This window comes from Triticum dicoccoides, chromosome 5A, assembly GCF_002162155.2.
Source record: "Triticum dicoccoides isolate Atlit2015 ecotype Zavitan chromosome 5A, WEW_v2.0, whole genome shotgun sequence".
In the NCBI taxonomy this organism is placed as follows: Eukaryota; Viridiplantae; Streptophyta; class Magnoliopsida; order Poales; family Poaceae; genus Triticum; species Triticum dicoccoides.
This window is the reverse complement of record NC_041388.1, coordinates 345,208,733-345,227,589: the sequence shown is the minus strand read 5'-3', so window position 1 is coordinate 345,227,589 and position 18,857 is coordinate 345,208,733. Positions and strand designations below refer to the sequence as shown.

Here is an 18,857-nt window from a genome sequence, read left to right as displayed (position 1 = left end):
ATAAATGTTTATTATTCATGCTAGAATTGTATTTTCCGGAAACATAATACATGTGTGAATACATAGACAAACAGAGTGTCACTAGTAGGCCTCTACTTGACTAGCTCGTTAATCAAAGATGGTTATGTTTCCTAACCATGAACAATGAGTTGTTATTTGATTAACGAGGTCACATCATTAGTAGAATGATCTGATTGACATGACCCATTCCATTAGCTTAGCACCTGATCGTTTAGTATGTTGCTATTGCTTTCTTCATGACTTATACATGTTCCTACGACTATGAGATTATGCAACTCCCGTTTACCGGAGGAACACTTTGGGTACTACCAAACGTCACAACGTAAATGGGTGATTATAAAGGAGTACTACAGGTGTCTCCAATGGTCGATGTTGGGTTGGCGTATTTCGAGATTAGGATTTGTCACTCCGATTGTCGGAGAGGTATCTCTGGGCCCTCTCGGTAATACACATCACATAAGCCTTGCAAGCATTACAACTAATATGTTAGTTATTAGATGATGTATTACGGAACGAGTAAAGAGACTTGCCGTTAACGAGATTGAACTAGGTATTGGATACCGACGATCGAATCTCGGGCAAGTAACATACCGATGACAAAGGGAACAACGTATGTTGTTATGCGGTCTGACCGATAAAGATCTTCGTAGAATATGTAGGAGCCAATATGGGCATCCAGGTCCCGCTATTGGTTATTAACCAGAGACATGTCTCGGTCATGTCTACATTGTTCTCGAACCCGTAGGGTCCGCACGCTTAAGGTTACGATGACAGTTATATTATGAGTTTATGCATTTTGATGTACCGAAGGTTGTTCGGAGTCCCGGATGTGATCACGGACATGACGAGGAGTCTCGAAATGGTCGAGACGTAAAGATTGATATATTGGAAGCCTATGTTTGGACATCGGAAGTGTTCCGGGTGAAATCGGGATTTTACCGGGTTACCGGGAGGTTACCGGAACCCCCCGGGAGCCATATGGGCCATCATGGGCCTTAGTGGAAAGGAGAAAGAGGCAGCCCAAGGTGGCTGCGCCTCTTTCCCCTCCCCTAGTCCTATTAGGACTAGGAGAAGGTGGCCGGCCCCCCTCTCTCCCTTCCCCTCCGAGGAATCCTAGTTGGACTAGGATTGGGGGGAGGAATCCTACTCCCAGAGGGAGTAGGACTCTCCTGCGCCTCCCTCTTTGGCCGGCCAGCCTCCCCTCCTCTCCTCCTTTATATACGGAGGCAGGGGCACCTCTAAACACACAAGTTGACACAAGTTGATCCACGTGATCGATTCCTTAGCCGTGTGCGGTGCCCCCTGCCACCATATTCCTCGATAATACTGTAGCGGAGTTTAGGCGAAGCCCTGCTACTGTAGTTCATCAAGATCGTCACCACGCCGTCGTGCTGACGAAACTCTTCCCCGACACTTTGCTGGATCGGAGTCCGGGGATCGTCATCGAGCTGAACGTGTGCTCGAACTCGGAGGTGCCGTAGTTTCGGTGCTTGATCGGTTGGATCGTGAAGACGTACGACTACTTCCTCTACGTCGTGTCATTGCTTCCGCAGTCGGTCTGCGTTGGGTACGTAGACAACACTCTCCTCTCGTTGCTATGCATCACATGATCCTGTGTGCGCGTAGGAAATTTTTTGAAATTACTACGAAACCCAACAATATGGTCAAGACATGATGCTAAATTTTATTGTATGAGATGATCATGTTTTGTAACCGAGTTATCGGCAACTGGCAGGAGCCATATGGTTGTCGCTTTATTGTATGCAATGCAATCGCGCTGTAATGCTTTACTTTATCACTAAGCGGTAGCGATAGTCGTGGATGCATGAGATTGGCGAGACGACAATGATGCTACGATGGAGATCAAGGTGTCGCGCCGGTGACGATGGTGATCACGACGGTGCTTCGAGGATGGAGATCACAAGCACAAGATGATGATGGCCATATCATATCACTTATATTGATTGCATGTGATGTTTATCTTTTATGCATCTTATCTTGCTTTGATTGACGGTAGCATTATAAGATCTCTCACTAATTATCAAGAAGTGTTCTCCCTGAGTATGCACCGTTGCGAAAGTTCTTTGTGCTGAGACACCACGTGATGATCGGGTGTGATAGGTTCTACGTTCAAATACAACGGGTGCAAAACAGTTGCACACGCAGAATACTCAAGTTATACTTGACGAGCCAAGCATATACAGATATGGCCTCGGAACACGGAGACCGAAAGGTCGAGTGTGAATCATATAGTAGATATGATCAACATAGTGATGTTCACCAACGAAACTACTCCATCTCACATGATGATCGGACATGGTTTAGTTGACTTGGATCACGTAATCACTTAGAGGATTAGAGGGATGTCTATCTAAGTGGGAGTTCTTTAAGTATTATGATTAATTGAACCTAAATTTATCATGAACTTAGTACCTGATAGTATCTTGCTTATGTATGTTTGATTGTAGATAGATGGCCCGTGCTGTTGTTCCGTTGAATTTTAATGCGTTCCTTGAGAAAGCAAAGTTGAAAGATGATGGTTGCAATTACACGGACTGGGTCCGTAACTTGAGGATTACCCTCATTGCTGCATAGAAGAATTACGTCCTGGAAGCACCGCTGGGTGCCAGGCCTGCTGCTGGAGCAACACCAGATGTTATGAACGTCTGGCAGAGCAAAGCTGATGACTACTCAATAGTTCAATGTGCCATGCTTTACGGCTTAGAACCGGGACTTCAACGACGTTTTGAACGTCATGGGGCATATGAGATGTTCCAGGAGTTAAAGTTAATATTTCAAGAAAATGCCCGGATTGAGAGATATGAAGTCTCCAATAAGTTCTATAGCTGCAAGATGGAGGAGAACAGTTCTGTCAGTGAGCATATACTCAAGATGTCTGGGTATTGTAATCACTTGATTCAACTGGGAGTTAATCTTCCGGATGATAGCGTCATTGACAGAATTCTCCAATCACTTCCACCAAGCTACAAGAGCTTCGTGATGAACTATAATATGCAAGGGATGAATAAGACTATTCCCGAGCTCTTCGCAATGCTGAAAGCTGCGGAGGTAGAAATCAAGAAGGAGCATCAAGTATTGATGGTCAACAAGACCACTAGTTTCAAGAAAAAGGGCAAAGGGAAGAAGAAGGGGAACTTCAAGAAGAACAACAAGCAAATTGCTACTGGAGAGAACAAACCCAAGTCTGGACCTAAGCCTGAAACTGAGTGCGTCTACTGCAAGCAGACTGGTCACTGGAAGCAGAACTGCCCCAAGTATTTGGCGGATAAGAAGGATGGCAAGGTGAACAAAGGTATATGTGATATACATGTTATTGATGTGTACCTTACTAATGCTCGCAGTAGCACCTGGGTATTTGATACTGGTTCTGTTGCTAATATTTGCAACTCGAAACAGGGACTACGGATTAAGCGAAGATTGGCTAAGGACGAGGTGACGATGCATGTGGGAAACGGTTCCAAAGTCGATGTGATCGCGGTCGGCACGCTACCTCTATATCTACCTTCGGGATTAATATTAGACCTAAATAATTGTTATTTGGTGCCAGCGTTAAGCATGAACATTATATCTGGATCTAGTTTGATGCGAGACGGTTATTCATTTAAATCAGAGAATAATGGTTGTTCTATTTATATGAGTAATATCTTTTATGGTCATGCACCCTTGAAGAGTGGTCTATTCTTATTAAATCTCGATAGTAGTAACACACATATTCATAATGTTGAAGCCAAAAGATGCAGAGTTGATAATGATAGTGCAACTTATTTGTGGCACTGCCGTTTAGGTCATATCGGTGTAAAGCGCATGAAGAAACTCCATACTGATGGACTTTTGGAACAACTTGATTATGAATCACTTGGTACTTGCGAACCGTGCCTCATGGGCAAGATGACTAAAACGCCGTTCTCCGGTACTATGGAGAGAGCAACAGATTTGTTGGAAATCATACATACAGATGTATGTGGTCCGATGAATATTGAGGCTCGTGGCGGATATCGTTATTTTCTCACCTTCATAGATGACTTAAGCAGATATGGGTATATCTACTTAATGAAACATAAGTCTGAAATGTTTGAAAAGTTCAAAGAATTTGAGAGTGAAGTTGAAAAACATCGTAACAAGGAAATAAAGTTTCTATGATCTGATCGTGGAGGAGAATATTTGAGTTACGAGTTTGGTGTACATTTGAAACAATGCGGAATAGTTTCGCAACTCACGCCACCCGGAACACCACAGCGTAATGGTGTGTCCGAACATCGTAATCGTACTTTACTAGATATGGTGCGATCTATGATGTCTTTTACTGATTCACCGCTATCGTTTTGGGGTTATGCTTTGGAGACGGCCGCATTCACGTTAAATAGGGCACCATCAAAATCCGTTGAGACGACGCCTTATGAACTATGGTTTGGCAAGAAACCAAAGTTGTCGTTTCTGAAAGTTTGGGGCTGCGATGCTTATGTGAAAAACCTTCAACCTGATAAGCTCGAACCCAAATCGGAGAAATGTGTCTTCATAGGATATCCAAAGGAGACTATTGGATACACCTTCTATCACAGATCCGAAGGCAAGACTTTTGTTGCTAAGTTCGGAAACTTTCTAGAGAAGGAGTTTCTCTCAAAAGAAGTGAGTGGGAGGAAAGTAGAACTTGATGAGGTAACTGTACCTGCTCCCTTATTGGAAAGTAGTGCATCACATAAAACTGTTTCTGTGACACCTACACCAATTAGTGAGGAAGCTAATGATAATGATCATGAAACTTCATGACAAGATACTACTGAACCTCGTAGATCAACCAGAGTGAGATCCGCGCCAGAGTGGTACGGTAATCCTGTTCTGGAAGTTATGCTGCTAGATCATGATGAACCTACGAACTATGAAGAAGCGATGGTGAGCCCAGATTCCGCAAAATGGCTTGAAGCCATGAAATCTGAGATGGGATCCATGTATGAGAACAAAGTGTGGACTTTGGTTGACTTGCCCAATGATCGGCAAGCAATTGAGAATAAATGGATCTTCAAGAAGAAGACTGACGCCGACGGTAATATTACTGTCTACAAAGCTCGACTTGTCGCAAAAGGGTTTCGGCAAGTTCAAGGGATTGACTATGATGAGACCTTCTCACCCGTAGCGGTGCTTAAGTCTGTCCGAATCATGTTAGCAATTGCCGCATTTTATGATTATGAAATTTGGCAGATGGATGTCAAAACTGCATTCCTGAATGGATTTCTGGAAGAAGAGTTGTATATGATGCAACCAGAACGTTTTGTCGATCCAAAGGGAGCTAACAAAGTGTGCAAGCTCCAGCGATCCATTTATGGACTGGTGCAAGCCTCTCGGAGTTGGAATAAACGCTTTGATAGTGTATCAAAGCATTTGGTTTTATACAGACTTTCGGAGAAGCCTGTATTTACAAGAAAGTGAGTGGGAGCTCTGTAGCATTTCTGATATTATATGTGGATGACATATTACTGATTGGAAATGATATAGAATTTCTGGATAGCATAAAGGGATACTTGAATAAGAGTTTTTCAATGAAAGACCTCGGTAAGCTGCTTACGTATTAGGCAATAAGATCTATAGAGATAGATCAAGACGCTTAATTGGACTTTCACAAAGCACATACCTTGACAAAGTTTTGAAGAAGTTCAAAATGGATCAAGCAAAGAAAGGGTTCTTGCATGTGTTACAAGGTGTGAAGTTGAGTCAGACTCAATGCCCGACCACTGCAGAAGATAGAGAGAAAATGAAAGATGTTCCCCATGCTTCAGCCATAGGCTCTATCATGTATGCAATGTTGTGTACCAGACCTGATGTGTGCCTTGCTATAAGTCTAGCAGGGAGGTACCAAAGTAATCCAGGAGTGGATCACTGGACAGCGGTCAAGAAAATCCTGAAGTACCTTAAAAGGACTAAGGATATGTTTCTCGTATATTGAGGTGACAAAGAGCTCATCGTAAATGGTTACGTTGATGCAAGCTTTGACACTGATCCGGACGATTCTAAATCGCAAACCGGATACGTCTTTACATTAAACGGTGGAGCTGTCAGTTGGTGCAGTTCTAAACAAAGCGTCGTGGCGGGATCTACATGTGAAGCGGAGTACATAGCTGCTTCGGAAGCAGCAAACGAAGGAGTCTGGATGAAGGAGTTCATATCCGATCTAGGTGTCATACGTAGTGCATCGGGTCCAATAAAAATCTTTTGTGACAATACTGGTGCAATTGCCTTGGCGAAGGAATCCAAATTTCACAAAAGAACCAAGCACATCAAAAGACGCTTCAATTCCATCCGGGATCTAGTCCAGGTGGGAGACATAGAGATTTGCAAGATACATACGGATCTGAATGTAGCAGACCCGTTGACTAAGCCTCTTCCACGAGCAAAACATGATCAGCACCAAGGCTCCATGGGTGTTAGAATCATTACAGTATAATCTAGATTATTGACTCTAGTGCAAGTGGGAGACTGAAGGAAATATGCCCTAGAGGCAATAATAAAGTTATTATTTATTTCCTTATATCATGATAAAAGTTTATTATTCATGCTAGAATTGTATTAACCGGAAACATAATACATGTGTGAATACATAGACAAACAGAGTGTCACTAGTATGCCTCTACTTGACTAGCTCGTTAATCAAAGATGGTTATGTTTCCTAACCATGGACAAAGAGTTGTCATTTGATTAACGGGATCACATCATTAGTTGAATGATCTGATTGACATGACCCATTCCACTAGCTTAGCACCCGATCGTTTAGTATGTTGCTATTGCTTTCTTCATGACTTATACATGTTCCTATGACTATGAGATTATGCAACTCCCGTTTGCCGGAGGAACACTTTGTGTGCTACCAAACGTCACAACGTAACTGGGTGATTATAAAGGTGCTCTACAGGTGTCTCCAAAGGTACATGTTGGGTTGGCGTATTTCGAGATTAGGATTTGTCACTCCGATTGTCGGAGAGGTATCTCTGGGCCCTCTTGGTAATGCACATCACTGAAGCCTTGCAAGCATTGCAACTAATGAGTTAGTCGCGGGATGATGTATTACGGAACGAGTAAAGAGACTTGCCGGTAACGAGATTGAACTAGGTATGGGATACCGACGATCGAATCTCGGGCAAGTAACATACCGGTGACAAAGGGAACAACTTATGTTGTTATGCGATCTGACCGATAAAAGATCTTCGTAGAATATGTAGGAGACAATATGAGCATCCAGGTTCCGCTATTGGTTATTGACCGGAGACGTGTCTCGGTCATGTCTACATTGTTCTCGAACCCGTAGGATCCGCACGCTTAAGGTTACGATGACAGTTATATTATGAGTTTATACATTTTGATGTACCAAAGTTTGTTTGGAGTCCCGGATGTGATCACGAACATGACGAGGAGTCTCGAAATGGTCGAGACATAAATATTGATATATTGGAAGCCTATGTTTGGATATCGGAAGTGTTCCGGGTGAAATCGGGATTTTACCGGAGTACCGGGAGGTTACCGGAACCCCCCGAGAGGTATATGGGCCTTAGTGGAAGAGAGGAGAGGTGGCCATAGATGGCCCGCGCGCCCCTCCCCTCCTTGGTCCGAATAGGACAAGGAGAGGGGGCCGGCCCCCCCTCCTCCTCTCTCTCCTCTTTTCCCCCCTCCGCGAATCCTATTCCAACTAGGAAAGGGGGGGAGTCCTACTCCCGGAGGGAGTAGGACTCCTCCTGGCGCGCCTCCTCTTGGCCGGCCAGCCCTCCCCTTTGAGCCTTTATATACGGAGGCAAGGGGCACCCCTAGAGACACAAGTTGATCCACGTGATCATATTCTTAGCCGTGTGCGGTGCCCCCTTCCACCATAGTCCTCGATAATATTGTAGTGGTTCTTAGGCGAAGCCCTGCGACGGTAGAACATCAAGATCGTCACCACACCGTTGTGCTGACGGAACTCTTCCCCGACACTTTGCTGGATCGGAGTCCAGGGATCGTCATCGAGCTGAACGTGTGCTAGAACTCGGAGGTGCCGTAGTTTTGGTGCTTGATTGGTCGGGCCGGGGAGACGTACGACTACATCAACCAAGTTAACGCTTCCGTTGTCGATCTACAAGGGTACGTAGATCACACTCTCCCCCTCTCGTTGCTATGCATCACCATGATCTTGCGTGTGCGTAGGAAATTTTTTGAAATTACTACGAAACCCAACACTATCATGTATGCAATGCTGTGTACCAGACCTGATGTGTGCCTTGCTATAAGTCTAGCAGGGAGGTACCAAAGTAATCTAGGAGTGGATCACTGGACCGCGGTCAAGAACATCCTAAAATACCTGAAAATGACTAAGGATATGTTTCTCGTATATGGAGGTGACAAAGAGCTCATCGTAAATGGTTATGTTGATGCAAGCTTTGACACTGATCCGGGCGATTCTAAATCATAAACCGGATACGTATTTTTACTAAACGGAGGAGCTGTCAGTTGGTGCAGTTCAAAACAAAGCATCGTGGCGGGATCTATATGTGAAGCAGAGTACATAGCTGCTTCGAAAGCAGCAAATGAAGGAGTCTGGATGAAGGAGTTCATATCCGATCTAGGTGTCATACCTAGTGCATCGGGTTCAATGAAAATCTTTTGTGACAATACTGGTGCAATTGCCTTGGCAAAGGAATCCAGATTTCACAAGAGAACCAAGCACATCAAGAGACGCTTCAATTCCATTCGGGATTTAGTCCAAGTGGGAGACATAGAAATTTGCAAGATACACACGGATCTGAATGTTGCAGACCCGCTGACTAAGCCTCTTCCACGAGCAAAACATGATCAGCACCAAGGCTCTATGGGTGTTAGAATCATTACTAATCATTACTATGTAATCTAGATTATTGACTGTAGTGCAAGTGGGAGACTGAAGGAAATATGCCCTACAGGCAATAATAAAGTTATTATTTATTTCCTTATATCATGATAAATGTTTATTATTCATTCTAGAATTGTATTAACCGGAAACATAATACATGTGTGAATACATAGACAAACATAGTGTCACTCGTATGCCTCTACTTGACTAGCTCGTTGATCGAAGATGGTTAAGTTTCCTAGCCATAGACATGAGTTGTCATTTGATTAACGGGATCACATCATTAGGAGAATGATGTGATTGCCTTGGCCCATTTCGTTAGCTTAGCACTTGCTCGTTTAGTTTGTTGCTATTGCTTTCTTCATGACTTATACATGTTCCTATGACTATGAGATTATGCAACTCCCGTTTACCGGAGGAACACTTTATGTGCTACCAAACGTCACAACGTAACTGGGTGATTATAAAGGTGCTCTATAGGTGTCTCCGAAGGTACTTGTTGGGTTGGCATATTTCGAGATTAGGATTTGTCACTCCGATTGTCGGAGAGGTATCTCTGGGCCCTCTCGGTAATGCACATCACATAAGCCTTGCAAGCATTGCAACTAATAAGTTAGCTGCGGGATGATGTATTACAGAACGAGTAAAGAGACTTGCCGATAACGAGATTGAACTAGGTATTGAGATACCGACGATCAAATCTTGGGCAAGTAACATACCGATGACAAAGGGAACAACGTATGTTGTTATGCAGTCTGACCGATAAAAGATCTTCGTAGAATATGTAGGAGCCAATATGAGCATCCAGGTTCCACTATTGGTTATTGATCGGAGACGTGTCTCGGTCATGTCTACATTATTCTCGAACCCGTAGGGTCCGCACGCTTAACGTTACGATGATAGTTTCATTATGAGTTTATATATTTTGATGTACCGAAGGTTGTTCGGAGTCCCGGATATGATCACAGACATGACGAGGAGTCTCGAAATGGTCGAGACATAAAGATTGATATATTGGACGGCGGACACCGGAAGTGTTTCGGGTGATTTCGGAGAAAACCGGAGTGCTGGAAGGGTTACCGGAACCCCCCGGGGAAGTATTGGGCCTTAGTGGGCCTGAGGGGAGAGAGAGGGCAGCAGCCCAGGAGGTGGCGCGCCCCCTCCCATGGGGAGTCCGAATTGGACTAGGGGAGGCGGGCGCGGCCCCTCTTTCCCTCTCCCTCTCCCTCTCTTTCCTTCCCCCTTCTCTCTTCCTAGTTGGACTAGGAAAGGGGAGTCCTACTCCTACTAGGAGGAGGACTCCCCCCTCCTTGGTGCGCCCCAAGGGCCGGCCGGCCTCTCCCCCTTGCTCCTTTATATACAGGGGCAGGGGGCACCTCTAGACACAGAAGTTGATCTTTGTGATCGTTCTCTTAGCCGTGTGCGGTGCCCCCCTCCACCATAATCCTCGATAATATTGTAGAGGTGTTTAGGCGAAGCCCTACGATGGTAGAACATCAAGATCGTCACCACGCCGTCGTGCTGACGGAACTCTTCCCCGACACTTTGCTGGATCGGAGTCCGGGGATCGTCATCGAGCTGAACGTGTGCTAGAACTCGGAGGTGCCGTAGTTTCGGTGCTTGATCGGTCGGGCTGTGAAGACGTACGACTACATCAACCGCATTGTGCTAACGCTTCCACTTCCGGTCTACGAGGGTACGTAGACAACACTCTCCCCTCTTGTTGCTATGCATCACCATGATCTTGCGTGTGCGTTGGAATTTTTTTGAAATTACTACGTTACCCAACATGTCGTTCAATGGCGGTGGTGCGGTAGTTCGTACCTCAATTTGGTGACGGTGAGTGTTGGTCGGGGTGAAAACCCACTCTGACTTGTCAGGCTGACGGCGACGGCGTTCTTGCGTCGTCCCCTTCTTGAAGGCGTCGTCGCGGTATCTCACTTGTCGCGGTGGTGCTCCAGGTGAAACACTAAGGCCAACTCCACTGCGCGACCCCATTTTGTCCGGCCCTGTCCGTTTGGGGTAAAATGAACAAACGAGGCGGCCCAGCGCGCGACGGCCCGGACCCATCTGGTCCGTTTGTGTCCGGGCTGACCCATTTCGAGCGCAAACTTGCGCGGGGTTTGGGTCGCGGCGGACAGCGAACGGACTCTTCAAACGTCCGCGTCGGGGCCGCGTGGCAGGCGGCCACCTACCTCCCACCCGCAAACATAAATGTGCACGAGCGGGTGGCCCCACCTGTCATCCGCACTGCGAAGGGTCGCCGTCTTTCTTAAATGGGAAGCCGTGGACCGGTCGTCGTCCACAGTTCCCACTCCGGCCCCTCTCTGCCCCCTCGAAACCCTACACCCTCGAAACCCTAGCCGCTCCCCGTTGTCGACCTCGCCGGCCGGCCGCAGCCATGGGCTTTTGGAAGCACGACCGCAAGGGGAAGCACGACCGCGAGGCCGGCTCCTCCTCGGGACGCCGCCGCGGCTCCGTCAAGAAGGAGGGGCTCGCATCACCGTCGCGCTCCTCCATTCGAGCCCCTGTGCTTACCCCCTTCACTATCGTGCCTAGGGCCGCTGGTGAGCGCGACCGGCGGTACCTAGCCGTTGATGTGTGCTGGCGGTACTGGGAGACGAGGACGCCGGTCCCGTGGAGCGACGTGCACCTCCCCAACAACTGGCACCTCTCCGCGGACCGGGTCCCCGTTCCGCCGGTGCCAGCGAGCGGCCATGCCAGGCGCGATGAGATCGAGCGCCGCCGCCGCCTCCTCCCCGACGACCTATTCGACGACGAGAGGTACGCCCCCGACTCCGTCCTGTGGGACACTTAACTCTAGGACGAGCACGACGTGCGACACGCGTCGTACTTCTCCGGCACGGTGTCGGGGCCGCGGCGGCCACATCGGGAGGTGCGCGGGGCGTACGTGGGTGCGCGGCCTGACGCCCACGCCGTCGCCTTCCCCATCGCCACCTCCACCTCCTCGCATGACAGCGGAGGAGGAGGCTCGGATCATGGCGCGTGTCATGGATGACTCCATATACACGCATGATGAGCGCCAATGGAGGGGCCTCGAGGAGACGATGGCCCTCTCTGCGGCCGGCGACGTCGCCATCCCCGAGGAGGAGGTGACTGAGGAGCCGCTGGTGGCCGCCTTCCACCCGGGCCTGGTGGACCATGGGTGGACCTGGTCGTGCATCGCGGAGCAGATGGCGGTCGCCGTGGGGGGCAACTGGTGCCCCACGCCGCCGCGGTCACCGAAGCGCGACGCCTCGCCTCGGGAGGAGGTGGTGCAGGCACCGGCCACCTTCCAGCCCGCCGCCCCCATGCAACGACGACGACGACACCGGCGGCCACTGAAGACGGCGACGGCGACAGCCAGGGCATGGACGGGCGCGGCAGCAGCGTGCGGGCGGCTTTTTTTATTTTGTTTTTATATTAATTATGAAACTGGGTCGTTTAAGTGCGGCGTGAAACTGGGCCGTTTTGTGGCCGTGACCTTTATATATATTTTAAGTTTTTTTAAGTGTGTTTATTTACTTTTTTAGGCATTTTATTTAAGTTTTTTGTTTTTTAATCACGTCCACCACGGACATGATTTGGGGTGCAGCCGCGCGCTGGGCGCACCCACGACCCAACGGACAAACACGGACATGGGCGACCGCGTTGCCGCCCGAAAGGGACAAAATCCGGCCAAACCGGACGTCCGTTTGGGGTTGCGCGGTGGAGTTGGCCTAATCCTTGGATTGGGTGGTGGCGGCACTCCAGTGTCATTCCCTTCCTGAAGGCACCGCCTTGGAGCCCATTGTTCGTCATGCACGACTTCTCCTCATCGCGGTGGTTCATCCACGGTTGAGGGTCCTGACGTCTTTATAGTAGTGCTTAGTGTTTCATCCGATGTTTACTTGAAGTGGTTTGGGGTGGTGTTGCTGTTTTCAACGTCCTTGTATCTAGCATTGTGTGTGTGTGTTGTATTCGTGTGTGGGGTGTGTTTGTATCGGCTTGTTCGGTGATGGTCGATTTATATATAAAGCGGGGAAAACCTTTTTCTTATTTGCTTTTGAACAACCGGTTATTGCGAGCTATTCAATTCAAGGACACACTCGGCCAAATCATTATAAAGCTGGTCATAGTGGGGAGTAACTTAGGCCATGTTTGGTTCATAAGTCCTAGGACTTTTTTTAGTCCTAACTTATAAGTCTCAAGTCCCTAAAAAGTCCCTACATGTTTGGTTCCTGGGACTTATAAGTCTCTATAAGACCATATTACAACTATAAGTCCCTCCTTGAGAGTCTTATTTCATAAGTCTCAAATGCCCACTTTAAGTCCCTATAAGTCCCTCATGTTTGGTTTAGATGGGACTTATAGGGACTTATTTAATTCCCTAGACCAATAAGTCCCTGAAAACAAACACCCTCTTATACTAGTGTCATGCATATGACACTAGTCTAAGTTACTATCTTCATAGTGCAAAGTATCATAGTAGTGGTGTCATAGATCGCTTCATTCATTAGCATGTAGATTCATTTTACCTCGGGAAGCGCTATGTTTATGTTACTCCAAACACCTCTTTCCTCATTAAATACTTGCCACATAAGCAAAATTGTCTTGGGATGTGTTAAGTTACTAGCTAAGTTACCCCACTATGACCAGCCTAAGAAAAAAACAATGATGATACACGCCCTGCAGCCATATCGATCCTCACTAATCAACCAAGGACAACGAGAATGGTTTTTCAAAAACAACGCCTTCACGCCCAGCTGCCATACCGATTCTCGCTAATCAACCAAGGACAACGAGAACGGTTTTCTAAAAACAACGCCTTTAAAGAGGAAACAACATGATGGTGTTACCATTGTCAAGTCCATCAAGTAAAAAAAAATTGAGCTGCCATCAAGTAAATTTTTGAAGTTATGTGTTTTCATCATTAAGATCAAGTCCGAATAACCCCCGTGCAATGCCATCACAAAGAAATAATTTACGCTAAAACTCTTGTCCCGCTGATGGCTTACCATTATCTGATCCGGTGCAGTACAGATAGTGGGTGAGGAGTAGGGCCAGGAGTTGTTTTAGATACTTTTTCGTGCTCTGTATCTGAGAAGGATAACCGAAGCTAATGGTTATAACTGATAATGGTTATGTGCCTTTGGGGGGCGAAACATGACCATTACAGGCCAGACCTATTTTTTACACCGGAGTTTGAAACCTGACACTCAGGGAAGCATCCCCAAATGAAGTCCGCATATACTGCAACCAACGAAGATGATGTCAACATGGACGATCCTAATGTTGGCAATGTCATGCGACTGAGAACCATATCCACACAAAGCAGGCATCGCAGGCACCAGGAGCCGCTCGTAGAGCCATGGACTATCACAGAACAAATTGGTAAGAGACAAATGTCACATGTCCCGCCAAATCCAACATTAGGGATGCTCTGGTAGCCACACACACACCTTCATCGCAAGTGCGTGCTAGTGTTAGACGTGAGCAATTTGAGCATGCCCTAGCCGCAGACTATACACCGTGTGTCGCCACTAGCTCCATCGCAACACCTCTAACTCTGCCAAAACGCCTCACATCAACATGAACTAACAAGCAATGGGACTTTGGGCACGAGAACCGGATCCATAGCCTCCAAACCCTGCTGACGCCGACACCGCAATAAAGAGCGCCGAGGATGCTCCCCAAGCCCCACCGCAATCTGTCAGTCACACGGGCACCAGCATCTACTGTCGAGCAAGGGAGCTCTGATGATGATACAAAAAATGGGGAGGAAGAAATAGAGGGTGTCGAGGATGCTCTCCAAACCCCACTTACGTCGCCACCAAAATAGAGGGCACCGAGGATGCTCCCCAAACCCGCTACAATCGTCAGCCACATGAGCACAGCCTGACAGTGGCGTCTAGTGTCGAGCGAGGGAGCGCTGATGATAATACAAAAAATGGGGAGGGAGAAATGAAATGGAAAACATAATATGTTGATGATAATACAAAAAATGGGGAAGGGGAAGTAAAAAACTGTTAAACCGCCCACCGTGGGGCTCGAACCCACGACCACAAGGTTAAGAGCCTTGCGCTCTACCAACTGAGCTAGACGGGCTTGTTGTGTTTTAGTGAAGTTTTGTGTATATAATCCTATATACTGCGTCGCATTTCTCATGTACTTTCAGCAAGATAAAGCTTGAACTGGTAATTGTGCTCCTGCATGTCTACCCCCAAAAGTTACTACTTCTACAAACACTTCTTATTACTGCTTACCAGTCCTGCGTAAACCAATATTTTTATACTATCAACAAACTAAGAACTAAAGGGAAATCTATTCCAGTATCGCTGCAACCTGCAAACAACACCCGGGCAAACTGATCCCCTGAAAATATGCAATCTCTCTTCTCGCCTATGGTAAGCATAATCCTGAACTCTCCACAACTTCCTGTACATATCACGCTCTAATCACCTGAGACTACCACTGTGTTCAACTTGGTGATGCATCAACGCTTTCTCATCGTCATCAGCATCAAGCTCTTCCTCACCATACTCGATATCGATCACAGTGGCATCCTCCCTTCCCGCGTAGAAATCTCCTACTCCATGACACCTTTCCAGCTCGATATGCTGCAACTCCGATGTGATAAGAGAGTGCATTCTTGCCCTCTCCCTGTCGCGTGGGTATGTCCGGTACAACAGCGAGTAGATGAAGCAGCACAGCAGCATCGGGATGGCAATCGCCATGTAAAGAGCTTTCGCTAGAGCTGCGGCATTTGACCTGTCGCTCACAACACTGCTCACTCCAGACCCATATGAGATAGGGTTGTAGCCGTATGCATGCTCGGCTAATAAGCCGACAACTGGTGGAGCAAATGAGGCTAGGACAGACTCGAAGGAACGGTCCAGCGCGTAGATACTTGCCCTTGATCTCTCAGGAACGATCTCTGCAAATATGGGGCTGCACATGAAAAGTTTACATTTATTGCCAAAATACAGAATTTCATAGCTTATCAGCAGTTTGTGGTCGGCAGATAGGAGTATACGTTAAGCCCCTTATTACGGATCAGAAAAAAGTACTAATGATGAAATTGTATAGTGTGTGTAACTATAACAATCCCAAACAGCCAATGAAAAGTTACTTACCTGTTAGTAGCAGGGCCATTCCAGGAGATGCTTAGCCCCATGATAAACATAACAAGTCCATGCAAGACACCAGTAGATGAGTCATCAGGTAGTGCAAGCAGCAACAAAGCTGCAAGCGGGACTGCAGAACCCGAGCTTATTTGAGACAGCACTATCCTGCCAGAATCCGGGTAACGAACAGAGAGATAATCCCCCATCTTTCCACCAAAGAGCCCTCCAAGTGAGCTTGCCAATGCAAATATTGCCATGAGAAGTCCTGTTTTGTTGTGTGTAAAGCCCATCAGTTCCAACCACATTGGGGCAAACGACAATGCCGACCATGGGAATGACCCTGTGACACCCTGAGCCACGATGATCTGAAACGATGGTATCTTCACAACAGCCTTAGCTTCTGCAACCAAACCCTTCATCTCTGCCCACGCCGACTTCCGCACGAGCTGCTCGTCACTCTCGCTGTTGCAGAAATGAGGGTCCACTGCAAACAGATAGACCAACGCCCCGACCATCACACTGATGAGAGCAACAATGTGAAATGCTATACGCCAGCCGGCGATACCCATGATTGTGGTTGATGCTAGCATGATAGAGAACAAGCCTCCAATCACTGAACCTATGTTGCCTGTAAGTTGAAGCCATCCAAACGCAGAACCCCGCGTATTATGATCAGTATAGTCTGCCACTAGAGATTGGATAGCAGGATTGACGAGTGCTAGACCAACGCCATTCAATCCCCTAGCTACTGCTACCTGCTCACAGAAGCATGTTTCATCCTTTATTATCATCTATAAAAAAACATGCTTAGGAAGCATCGTAGCATTATTATTGGCAAATAAATCTCATTGCACACAAATGACTGCAGTTAAATACTCCTTCCGTTCACTATTATAAGATGTTCTAACTTTTTTTCTGAATCGGATGTATATAGATTATAGACACGTTTTTGTGTATTTTTTTTCACTCATTTCAATCCGTATGTAGTTCACATTGAAATATCCAAAACGTCTTATAATAATGAACAAATGGGGTATCTAGCAATCCCAAGCCAGATTTTTATCCCCGCAAGAAAACATTTACATTTGAATTCGCACATTGGATGCCATTCACCTGATATTCAAATCTTACGAGATCGGAACAAAAAATACTCCAAGTGAAGAAACAGTTTGAACTAAAGTTTCAAATATTTGACATGTACTTAAAATTTACGAAATTAAAATTCAAAATAGTCAGAAATCAAACGTAACTGTCTGGGGCGAGTATTTGGTTATTTCACATTAATAGCAATAGTTATTCAGTTTTGCTAGAACTCATCTAGATGAGATATAATTTGGTCTCATTCACCTTTTATAGCCACTGGATGTGATGCTATAAGATGCGTGTGTGCTGACGTGGGTTGTATCTGTTTTTGTTTTCAAGGTGAATGAGACCAAATTATATCTCATCTAAATGAGTTCTAGGCACTCCCATAGTTATTACTACAGATAAAGGTCGACTGCCATTCGGGAATCTTATTTTAGATGCGAATATTCTACTCCTATGAGAATCTTAGTCCACGTGATTTGCTTCGGTTACCCCGACATGAACTTCGCTTCAGATTTCGCACCTTTTACTTAAATTGCAAGCGTGCACCAGCTTTTGGCTGTAAAGCGTGAGCCGCAACGAAAATAATTAAGGGATCTGCGGATAAACCTAAGCATATACCCGAGATGATCCATGCCCCAGTTCGCAAAATTGGATCGACAATATCACGAGGCCGAGAAGAATTTGGGTGGTCTTTGGTCGGGACGGACCTGGGCGAAGGTGCCGGAGACGGCGACGAGGAAGGTGGCGGCGGCCCAGAGGAAGGCCCCCACGGCGATGACGTGGGCGCGGTTGTAGCGCACGGCGGCGTAGGCGGCGAGCGGGTAGCACGCGGCCTGCACGAAGGAGCGGTACAAGGTGAGCGCGCCGAGCCCCATGGGCGTGGCGTGCAGCGCGGCGCCCACCTCCCGGTACACCGCCGGCAGGAGCGCCTCGTCCGCGCGCTCCATGATGGCCGCCAGGTTCACCAGCAGCAGCGTCCGACCCGGGGCCGCCTCCGCCATAGCGCCTTCTCCCTCCCTCCCGCGCGCGAGCTTCCGTCGGCGGCCTCTTTTGGTCCTTCGCCTGCCAGCGGTGCGGCGGTGCGGTGCGGTGCGCTTTCCTCGAGAACGAGGAGGGCGGTGCCTCGTCTCCTTCGCGGGCGCGTTTTCGAACGACTTTTCCCGTGGTTATGGAGAGCGACTGACGTGCGATCGCAACCGTTCGTCTATAATTGAAGGGCTTGATGGGAATCCGGGTCTGTATCAATGTGTCAGATCAGTTGACTGTGGAGGACGATGGCTTGGGTTGGCTGGCCAGACATCGCCGGCTGCGCTTCCACGTAGCTCGGCGAACGGCGGAGCGAAGCCGAAATATTCAACGCGTGGACGCGGCGGGTCCCGCCGCCGCTTTAACATTATCCTTTCCGTGACCAGGTCAGAGATAGGGGAGGTTCTAAGAGCATCTCTAGCAGAGCTCTCAAATCCCTAAACCCATATAAATAACTGTTTTTTTACAGTTTATAGCAAAAAATAGTATAGACTAAAATCCCTTAACTCTTAAATGTTTTTTAGGGTCCAAATCTCAAACCCTCTTCCAACCCTGAAAAGTAAGGGTTGAGAAGCAAAATCTACCCCAATCCTTATTTGACGGTTATCCTCACGCGGGAGGGGAAAATTCTCCCAACTCCCGCGCCCACGCCCGCGTCTGCCGCTGTTAGTCGCCCCAACCGCCGCCGGCCGCCCCATCGACCTCCCGCGCGCCCGCGCCCGCCCCGCCCCCAGACGCCGGCCTCCTCC

At 47.5% G+C, this 18,857-nt stretch overlaps 1 protein-coding gene and 1 non-coding gene across 2 annotated transcripts; both read right to left on the bottom strand.

The window, feature by feature from the left end:
- Positions 1-14,901: 14,901 nt before the first annotated feature.
- TRNAK-CUU lies at positions 14,902-14,974 on the bottom strand. Its single transcript has one exon. It is a non-coding gene; the product is annotated as a tRNA-Lys (tRNA).
- A 129-nt stretch (positions 14,975-15,103) lies between these two features.
- On the bottom strand, positions 15,104-18,206 carry LOC119301425. The gene is made up of 3 exons (XM_037578387.1): positions 17,790-18,206; positions 16,003-16,748; positions 15,104-15,817 (listed from the first exon to the last, which is right to left on the bottom strand). The coding sequence occupies exons 1-3, from the start codon at positions 18,081-18,083 to the stop codon at positions 15,325-15,327; spliced, it is 1,533 nt and encodes a 510-aa protein (XP_037434284.1). The 5' UTR covers positions 18,084-18,206; the 3' UTR covers positions 15,104-15,324.
- Between the last annotated feature and the right edge of the window lie 651 nt (positions 18,207-18,857).